At 42.5% G+C, this 11027-nt stretch overlaps 1 protein-coding gene across 1 annotated transcript; it reads left to right on the top strand.

Moving 5' to 3' along the window:
* The first annotated feature begins 5391 nt into the window (after positions 1-5391).
* On the top strand, positions 5392-5874 carry BHLHA15 (basic helix-loop-helix family member a15). The gene has a single exon (XM_054391335.1). The coding sequence runs from the start codon at positions 5392-5394 to the stop codon at positions 5872-5874; it is 483 nt and encodes a 160-aa protein (XP_054247310.1).
* The last annotated feature ends 5153 nt before the right edge of the window (positions 5875-11027 follow it).

The following is an 11027-nucleotide window of genomic DNA, read 5'->3' on the forward strand; positions in this document are numbered from 1 at the left end:
ACTGTGCACAAATTATTTCTTAGAAAATCCGTAATTCTAACATTAAACTCCTTGATAAATTAGAATTAAAGTATCTCATCTGTCTTATTTTCATCATAAGAAGAATGAAGCTCCATAACAGTCTGCAAAGAATGTATGGACTTATCTGCCTTTGTGTGGTGAAAAATCCATCAGACCTGGAGTTCAGCCTTAATTTTGAATTATTTCATTTTAAAATTTAGTCCAACGTTAAGTAAAACTTTCTACTCCAGGATGTTACAATTTGGTTATGCATTTTGTTTCATATAATTACAGAAAATAAGATATTTATCTTGTACATCAGGAATTTCCTTTGCTTGATGGAAATCTTAAGATTTTTTTTTTTTAATTTATTACTCTTTACCTGGGTTTTAAGAAAATATTACATAGGAAGCGAAAGTTTACTCCATTCAAATGAACTCATTGCTAATGAATTGCCAAAGGAGCATTTTTTCTGAAATTAACTGGAATGTGTATGATATTAAGCAAAGTAATGTCTTTTTTAGGTGCACAATGAAGAGAAAGAAATATTTAAAGCTGACTCATCTCACTTAAAAATTAATTTTAATTCCAGTAATCTAGTAGGCTGGATTGCAATAATAAAGGTCATTAAAGAAAAAAAAAATTGAAAATCTGATCAGCTACTAGCAATATTTAAATACCTGCCTAGCAGCTCGTCAGGGGCACAGTGAGGACAAATCAGTAATTCCAATGTGCTACATCATTATAAGGGGATTTGTTCCAAATTATTAATTAAATTATACATAATTTCTTGCACTAGCTACTTAAGCATGGTTTCAGAAGTACGTATATCTATTTTCAATAATTTATTATGAGGACTGGTTACATTTTAATTCTTTCTCTAATAGAATATCTTGATAATTTGAATAATGAAGGCATTGTCTCAATTTGGCTGCTAAAGTTATTTTAAAGATCTTATTTTTCCCACCGAAGGGAGTTTGGTTAAAAATGAGGATCTGTAGTAAGAGGCCAACAGAGGGAGAAGGCATGTCCAGATTTACTGGGAACACCTGCAGTCCCAAACCCCCAAAGCTGCACACCTTGTGTGTCTAACTGCATTTATGGAAACTGCCATTTTCATGGAAATGAGCGGATTACATGTTTTTTCATATCCTTGTTGATGCACTAATGAAAGCCATTTAAGCCTCATTCTTTTTATCAGTATTTTTAGCAAATTTTTTTTTAGTACTCAATCTCTTTCATGAGGAGGCTGGTTGGTAGGAAGGCTTTTTTTTTTTTTTTAACTGATTAAGCACTATGCTAAAATGTCAGCATTGTCAGGTGTTGGTGATGTGGCTATTTTTGTTGGAACTGGTGAAAGGTGGAATCCAAGTATATTAGCCTTATAAGAAATAGCCTTAAATAAGAACGGAGTGTACAAGATTACTTCAGCTTTAAGTCATACAGAAATATCCTTGTATGTTACTGGCTTTGGTACAGGACTGGAAAAAATCTAAGGAGAGTCAAACATCATATAAACTTACTGAAAATAAGTATTTGTAATACCAGCAGCCTGTTTTTCAGAAACTTGAATATGACTTACAGTTAGTTTTGTTTATGAGATTGTTTGAACTTGCACAGATGTAGGTGTAATTTAAATGGTACTGATGTGTGTGTGTATATATAATGTTTAATTCTATTTGTAAATGAGAAACTATGTAACAAAATCATAGGTATGAGGTTTTCCTATTGTAATTTAATACAGGTATGAGGTTTACGGCAATATATCATAGTTAATGAAATTTCAGGTCAAAATGTCTTTAAATTGTGTACATTTTTAAATTGTAATTTCTACTGTATATTGATTATCATGCATAGTGTGATTCAAGAAACTGCTTGTAATTTAAAAATATTTAATATTAAAAATAAAAGACAGGTATATATTTATAATCTCTTTGTCTGTTTGTTCATTCTTAAACAGATGCCAGCAGTGGATCAGTCAACAGTATAGTTCTCCTGTAAGATATGTTAGTGTCCAGAGGTTGAGAAAGTACCAAAAACTTAAAGATGCAGTCCCAGCAGATGAGTCTACACAAATAGTGTAGTCACCTTAAATTTCTTCTAATACTACCTTTGTGTGAACTTCAGGTAACGTGCATACACAGTCAGTAGAGAAGCAATACTGAAAATACAAACAATGGAATTATAAAAAAATGAATATTGCTTTTAATACTATAATTAAGCAGAAAAGATTTCAAAATTTGCAGGTACCCTTCAGAATACATGTGAATGAGGTGTTTTCTCAGTATTCATTGAATTTATTTCTAGAAGGTGACTTGATTGGTTTTTGGGTGTTGGGTGTTTCATTTTTCTTTAAGACTGTCAGGTGAGTTCAGCACTTGGGTGTGTTGGCAGCTTCTTTCACTTGTGATGGAGATTCAGCCTGGGCACGCTGAGGCAGGGGACTGGGGAGTGCCTGCTAACCATCAAGGTTGTGATGACGCATGGCACCCAAAGAGGCTGTTGTGGAGGCCCTCTTGGTCTGAGTCCTGGCAGCTGCTGAGACCTAGGAATGAGAAATTGTTATCAATATGACTTAACTTCATTGGGTAAAATATAACTACTGGGCTGAAACTCGGCCAAGACACTGGTTGTTATTGAGAACAGATGTACAAGATCACATGGCACTGAACTGGCATCTTATATATTACCTATTATAAAAGAATTTCAGCACTTGTAATCTTTATCATCATTGGCCTGCTTGCAGGCACTGGAAGTGCTTTGTGGGCCTTTCACACTGTGCCCTGATGGTGTGTCCAGCCCTTGGCCCCAACCCTGAGACAGACCTTTCTTCCTCCACCTGCTGAAGCAAGCAGTGGTCTGACCCCTCCCGTGGTGACACGTAGGTTGCATCAGTCTGGTGGCAGCACCTCGGTGCTCACACTGAGTGTGCTGCTTCCTCACTGCCATTTTGCTGGCACCGAGCGCCTTGTGACCCTCCTAAGTCTTCTGCTGGCTACTGTCTCCCGGCGCTGTGCCCTACGCGAGGTGCAAGGGTAATGGCAGTAGCAGAGGGTCCTGGTCTCCTGCATGAGCCCTTTGCATGGCCCTGGTGCTTTGCCTCGCTGCAGCCGGAGCCGCTGTTCCCGCTGTGGACCGTTAGTTACCTCGCTTGCCGCCGCTGAACCGTGCAGCGCCCGCCCGCGCCGCTCTGGGCCCGCCCCCCGCTAAAGCGACGTGTCGCGGCGGGCGGCAGAGCAGGCACCTGCCGGCGCGGCGGGCAGTGGGGCCACCGCTACGGGAGGCGTGCCGGGCCGCCTCCGCGGCTGTGCTCGGGGCGTGAAGTGGGTCTTGGCTCACCCCGAGGCCAGGCAGTGCCCCAGCTGAGCCCCCGCAGACCTCCTTATGCTCCTGGCTTCCCGCGGGTCTCAGCTGTGTCACCCCTCCAGCCATAGACACCTCTGCAGCTGGTGGCAGTGGTAAGTAAGTCACAGAGGTGTAATACTATCTCTGATGGACTAGTGCAGAGGGCAGAAAACTTGTCAGTATTTGGATGTTTTCTCTCTGGTTTCTCTTGACCACTGCAACTGGTTGCTTGTGATCCCATCTCCATTCCCTCCTTGCACACCCATGCCATCTCCTTGAGTGTTTTGGCAGCCTCCCTGTGGCTCCATGAGGTTTATAGCTGCATGTAGCACTCCGAAAGCAAACATCAGCCAGCAGTGCACCCTCTTCTCCCACGTCAGCCCATTTGCTTTGCCCTAGCTTTGCAGTTTTAAAGACTACTTCGCTCAGTTTGCTGAAGCTTCCTTGCTCTTGGATTTTCTTCCAGCTGTCTCTGCTGGCTGCTTCCACAAACCTCCTCTTCAACTCCTGTGGGCTGTTCTCCTTTCAGACAGCTGCTGATTTCTCTGCTTTCACCATCAGTGTGTTGCACAGGAGGGGGGAAGTTGACTGGTCTCCTTTGTGCCTGCCTTCACTTCTCTGTCCTGCAGTTATGCTGCTTCTGTCAAGAGTTAGACTAAGAATCCAGACCAAACCTAGTGCTTGGCTTTAGTCCTCTTTTCTTGCTTAAGGTACCCATGTGTCTCTGACACTACTGGGCTCTCACAACACAAGCTGCTCCATCTAAGGCTGCTTTTCTATACTGGGACAGTTAAGGGACCACCCAAGCCACAACCTGTGGCTAGGTATTTTTTTTTTAATTGGCTCACCAATTCTTTAACTGTTCCTACATAATAGCATCAGCCTCAAATTTTTTTTTTACATCTTTGAGACTGAACCTTTCTATGACTACTTGAACTGGAAGGAAATATTTTGGAAATAGAGTCCTGGTAACACTGATTGTTGGGTGTTAGAGACGGGTGCTGTGAGGCTGCTGTCTTCAGATGCAGTATTGGCACAGAATCTGGGTTGAGGGTAAAACTTCAGTGCTGTCTTCTGCCTTGCTAACGTGAAGAAGCAGCATGGCTGTGGTTTTTTTGGCAAACTTGGAGAATAAATACTGCAGACACTGCAATTAAACCCCACCGTTATTTGATTGCTGTTGGCAGAGGAAGGTGCTTTTCTTTGTATGTGTGTTGGGGACTAATCTAGAATGCAGAAGTGCTGTGGGTGAAAACATTGCTGGGGAGGAGTTTCTGACCTTCTGTATGAGTTAGTGTGTCATGTTTCCCTCTACTGGACTGCTCATAAATACACTGGAAACCTATTTGTACAAAAAAAGCAATCTGAACTCCTGCTCAAGGGGAAAGTAAAAGCCTGAGGGTTCTGCCAATACCCCACGTGTAAGCCTGTATATGTACAACAAGATGGTGTATTGTTTGATTATTACTTGTGACAAGAGCTTGGAGAAGAAAAAAGCATGTCCATAAACAAAGGCTATGTCTTAACCAAACCACCATACTCCTGATATTTCTGAGTTGTGACTCACTTTTCCCAAGGGAAGGATGGATCAGTTGGGGGACCATTTTCTCTTATGTATAGTGAGGAAATAAATCTTTCCAGTTTGAGGCCTACTTGTAAGAAAGTAGAGAAGTGTCTTTTTCACTTGGCTTCCTGCATGTGAGGACAGCAGTAGGTGATTCACATCTTTGTTTCAGTGGTTCCATTAATTTGGCCTCTGCTCTCTCTGTAAACTTCTTCTTTCCAGCTGGAAGATCTGTTCTTTAAAAGAGGATTTTCTCCTCTGTTCATCTGCACAGATCATCTTGACTAGTAACAGTAACAGCTTCTAAAATGAACACCACTGAGTTGAGAACCAACAATGATTTTTCCCGTAGTGAGCAAGTAAACAAACATATCAAACTTGCTTCAGGTCATTTGTTCAGCATGGAACTGTGCAACAGTTAAAGATATTGGTATCATGTTTTTACAGCACATTAATGCTAATACCAGTACCTCTGCCAAAACATGAAGACTAAAACCAAAGGAAAGAAGCAAAGGCACACTGACAAAGAAGCATTTTCTGAGGAGTCACCAATGAAGAAAAAAGAACTGGTGAAATGCTTGCAACACAAAGAAAGAAAGAATGGGAGAAACAAGGAGAGCAGCAAAGTCACTACAGCCAGAGGCAAGCATTCTTGGAGCAGTAAGGACAGGCATTTGAGGAGGCTGGAGAGCAACGAGCGGGAGAGGCAGAGGATGCACAAGCTCAACAATGCCTTCCAGGCTTTGCGAGAGGTGATCCCTCATGTGAGAGCTGAGAATAAACTTTCCAAAATAGAGACTCTCACATTGGCCAAAAACTACATCAAATCCTTGACCTCCATTATACTCAGTATGTCCAATGGACGCTTCCCAGCAGCCGAAGGGATGGAGGGAGCCTGGGGGGCCAAATTATACCAGCAATGTCAACAGCAGCATGGGGATGATGGAAATGAGGAACGTCTATAAAAATATTCCACACAGATTCATAGCTTCAGCCAAACACCTACAGTTAACTACTACTGTCATTTGTTTTCCTTCTTGCATAGGAAAACATGTCCATACACAGAGTTTTAAGGAGATTACTTTTGCCTCCAGCTATGCCCTATTCTTTCGTTAAAAAACAAGCAGGTAACACTCCTGCCTCTAGCTTATATGGCACATTTAAAAATTACCTTTACAATTTTTTTCATAGCTTAATATATATATATTTGTCTGATGTGCCAGGGTCTGGAAACCTATCTGTAACACTGTAGTTGACTTGAAAGTAAAGATTTAGTAACTTCCGAAAACTACTCTCTCTGGAAGGATTGTGAGTTTAGCACCTAAGGTGTGCTGTCACCTGAATTCACCAGAGCTTGTTGAGAATCTTGGCTGTCTCACTGTTGATCACCCTTTCAGTGACTCTGTTTTTATCTCTCCTGTTAAGGAGGAAATTAAAATTGATGACATGTGACTTAACTTGGTACATGAAGCAGCACATCTGGGAAGCTGGCCACTGAAGTGGGTATTTATCTTGAGTGTTTTGAATCTACTCTGATGATTTTGAACCTTGCAAAGCATAGACACTTTCAAAGTACTTGTTAACATGAACATCTACAAAGCTTTCTTAGATTGTAAGCTCTCAGAGTAAGGACACTTTCTGGTTTGTGTTTCCAGGGTATCCAGCTTTGTGGAGTTTTTCTTCAGGGGGCCTCTGGGTGCCATTGTAATACAAATAATAAATAAGGGACAAATGACTCATTTTTGCCCAAACTATGATAAAAATGCTTTGGTGTAGTAGTAAGTTAGACAATAATCTATTGGTCTATCCAATCACAGATTATCTGGTAATGAAGCTTGTAATGTGATCAGGATTCTTTCAGGGTTACTGCTAGATTCTAGTGTTATAATAAATGAAGCAGGAACTCTTGAAAAAGGAGAAGAAGCTTCTTTTCTCCCCTTTTCCATCTTGTAAAATGTTTTATGCCACCAAGGAACTCTCATTCCCTCTTGTATTCTTATACCTGAAGAACAGGGTGAGGTACCCTCAGCTGGAGTTGTGCTACCTGTGCAGCCTCTGTTGCAGCTCTTTGTACCCATGGCCCCCAACTCTTATGCTGGCAGAGTCCTTGTTGGTCAGTGATGTGGACAGCAAAGGTAGAATTTGGTATCTCGCACACAGGTGGGATTGATAACAGTATGTGATGTGGTGTGGTCCTGCCTACAAAGTGGGACTATTCAGGGAGGAACTGTGGCTGAGGAATCACAGAATGTTAGGGGTTCAAAGGGACCTTGAAAGATCATCTAGTTCAACCCCCTTACAAGAACAGGATCACCTAGAGTCCAGGAACACAGCCAGGCATGTTTTCAGTCTCTTCAGAGGAGTTTCCTGGGCAGCCTGTTCTGTCACACTCACAGTGAAAAGGTTTTTCCTTGTGTTCAGTAGAACCTCCTCTGCTAAGGCTTGCACCTGTTGCCCTTTGTCCTGTCATTGGACATCACTGAGAAAAGCCTGGCTCTATCATCCTGACACTTGCCCTTTACAGCTTTATAAACCAGTAATGAGGTCGCTCCTCAGTCTTCTTTCCTCCAAGCTAAAGAGCCCCAGCTTCATCAGCCTTTCCTTATGAGGGAGATGTTTCACTCCCTTAATCATTTTTGTGGCTCTGTGCTGGGCTCTTCTGAGCAGTTCCATGAGGTCCTTTTTGAACTGAGGAGGCCAGAACCGGACACGATATTCCAGATGGAGCCTCACCAGGGCAGAGTAGAGGGAGAAGAGAACCTCTCAACTTACTACCCACACCGTTTCTAGTCCACCCCAGCAGACCATTGGCCTTCTTGCCTACAAGGGTGCATTGCTGGCTCATGGTCATCCTTCTGTCCACCAGGATTCCCTATGCTAGAAAAATGTAATGTTTTATACATGTGATTACCTTACTGCAGAAAGAAATTATTTGGATCCAGCCTCTGCTTGGGATTGTCTTAGTTTCTGAACTCTTTTCAGACTAAAATAGTTGAGATTGATTTACCCTGCTAGTACTCAGGTGTTAATAAGATTATGCCCTAGTCTCTTGCAAGTTTTGTTTGCTGTAGCAGTGCTGTATCTTCCTTCAGCAGCTGCTCCTTCATGCACGTCTGTTGTCTGATTATCAGGGGAGAAACCAGTAATACCAAGGGTTTTCTTCCAGTAGTTTTACTTTGCATCTCTTCAGGTAAGGGTATTTGGTGTTAGTGGGTCATTTTTCTCCATGTGGGGCAATGCAAACAGGACCTGATGGGCTGCTACCAGCAACTGCACCCATGGTCTTGGCGCTGAGAGCTCAGTGCTGAGGCTGGTTGGAGGCAGTGTCACGTAAGTGCCCGTGTGGGATCTAATCCGGTTTGCGTATCAAAGCGCATCACACCTCTGTGCAGCTCTACAGCTGACACTGTCCCGGGCGGCTGCCGGGCGCGCTCGGGTAGCTGTTTCTGCTGGGAATCCCCGGAGGCTGGAGGTGCCTCAGCTCCCGCTCCAGGAACAGGGGGACTCCGGGAAGGCTCCGTTGAGCGGCTGGCCCTCAACGCGGCGGCAGTTGTGGCGACAGGGTAAAGGAACGGCGCGGGGGAAGGCACCGGGGAAGCAGCCCAGAGGGGCGCTGGGCACTTGACTCTGCGCGGCGAACGCCGTGCGGCATTTTAGCAGGGCGGCCTCTCGCGAGAGGAGCCGGGGCGCCGCCGCGCCTGAGGGCTGCAGCGGCGGGAGGACACGTCTGAGGCGGCGGAGACCTAGCGGCTGGGCCCGGAGGGGGCCAGCAGCTCTGACGAGAGCAGCATGTGTGAAGGTGCTGCAGGGGGGGATACGTGGCACAACGTCACGGCAGGGAGCTCTGCCGCGGGGGCAAAAGACAAAGCTGCCCAGGTGTGGGCGGCTGAGAGGGCTTGTGAATTTTTGTTGGATAGCCATGTTTAAATTGCTGTTTGGGTACTTTGAGGAAGGATACTGACGAGTTGCTGAGGAATTGTGCATCATTTTAAGAGGCAGTTATAGAGTTTAAATGCTTGTGGCAGTGTATTTCTGACAGGGCGTCCTACAAAGGCATTATTTCAAATATTAAGCCTCAAAGGCTGTGTAATAGCTAGCTATAGGTAGAGTACCAGAGGAGACGAGTCCCTCTGGAGACTTTCAAGACCTGTCTGGATGCCTGGATGCGTTTCTGGTGTGACTTGGACTAGACCGTATGGTTGTGTGGTCCGGCTCTGCCCCGGGGGTTGCACTGAATGATCTCCAGAGGTCCGTTCCAACCCCTAACATCCTGTGTGTGATCCTGTGAGACGGGTGAAGGTTACCCCTTCCCCAACCACAGCCATCCTAAATGACAGGTGCTCATTCCACAGCTGTTCTTTGCAACAAAGTGCTCCTTCCTTGATATCAAAAGAGATTTCAGAAGCATTTTTTTTCCTGATAAATTAGTTTTATTTTTCAAAAGGGTTTCAATTTAAAGTCACTTTTCCTTATTTTATCTAGCTATAGCAATGATAGTATATTTTTAAATTAAATAATTTTCTAAATAATAGTTTCAGAAGGCAAATATTTAGTACTCAACTTATAATTTATCTTTTGTCCACTGAAACCCAGCTTTTTACAGTAAAGTAAGTGAAACTTGGCAATGCAGGGAAAAACACAAAGGTACATTATAAAGCTTATATGACATCAGTTTGATTGTTGGATATGTAAACACTGACTATTAAAAATATTTTTGAAACAATGCAGAGAAAATACAGTCCTAATAATTCTCTAAAATACATGTGATAAAGTTACTTATTTGGACAAAATACTGTGCAAGTTATGCAAAACCTATTACAGTAATCAATGCAAATGTTATTTATAGTACTTCCATGATGTATGCATAAAGAAATCTGTAATCACAAATAGGAAGGATCAACAGGGTTTTTAAACAGTAAAGGATCTTGCATCTTCATTCACATTTGGACTTGGAAACAGTGCTTTCCTTGGCATTAAAATACCAAATATATTCTTTAAATACATGCAAACATAAATTTTACTTCTAGAAATACAGTACTGAGACCACACCACATTGCTCATCATATAAAAATACCTTCATGAACAGTCACACACAAAGAAGGAAAAATGATTGTAAACTGCTGCCAGAGGGAAAACATGGTGCCTTCCTGAAGCTATTGGGAGAGAAAGTTTTTTCAGTGCTTTCCAAGGACTGGATTTCAAATAATAATTTCACATCACAGTCAAATTATGATAAGTAAAAGGAAAACAAGTGTTTGAGAATAAAAAGTGGTTTAGTGTTGGAAGAAGGAACAAATCAATCACTTAACACAAAGAACAGAGCTTAATTCTGAACACAGTAGTGTATGTTGGCAGATTCCACTGATACCAGTGAGGTTGTTTTGCATTCCTACCACTACAAAATCAGAATCTTAAAGACCCTTGTGTCTTTTACACTATGAAAGCATGTAACTCCCTCAAGTATCTGGGGCCTTCCAGCCTCATTAGGTTGGCATAGCTTAACTCCTCAGGTATCTGGTGCCTTCCAACCTCTATAGGTAGGCATCTGTATACCGCAGTTACCATGGTTCCTCTTCAGATGAAGACAAAACATGATGTACCACCATTTAGAATGAGACTTCATCACTCTTAGACTGAATAGGATCCTGCTTTCTACATGGGCTTGCTGAAACCAGGGGTTCCACTTGTTGATTAATGTGCTTACAGAAGCAGGACTCGCAGGAGCAAAGTTAGGTGCATATATAAATGCTTGTACAGTCAGGACCAGTTATGTTTGCAGTGCAGATCACTGAACTACCTGTAATTCATTTAAATGACATCAGCATCTCTGCTCAAATACAAATCTAAAGGAGAATGTGCAAGGTATGTGAATAAGAGAGAAATGTAGGGACGGGAACTGTAATATTCGTAAAAAATGAAGTGACCATCTGCAAAAATATTCACATTTGTATGGTTGTGTAGCAGCTATGGCAAAGGGCCAAATGCTAAAAAACCTGCCTGCTTTGACAAAACTTAGCTGTACCAAGTCACATTTTTCCATGTGATGTAGTAGAAGAAACCAATATTTAAAATCCCTCACTGCAAAATTCAGTTCAGTAAAATACATTAGTAGCACAAA

The sequence above is a fragment of the Indicator indicator genome, chromosome 22 (assembly GCF_027791375.1).
Source record: "Indicator indicator isolate 239-I01 chromosome 22, UM_Iind_1.1, whole genome shotgun sequence".
Lineage (NCBI taxonomy): Eukaryota > Metazoa > Chordata > Aves > Piciformes > Indicatoridae > Indicator > Indicator indicator.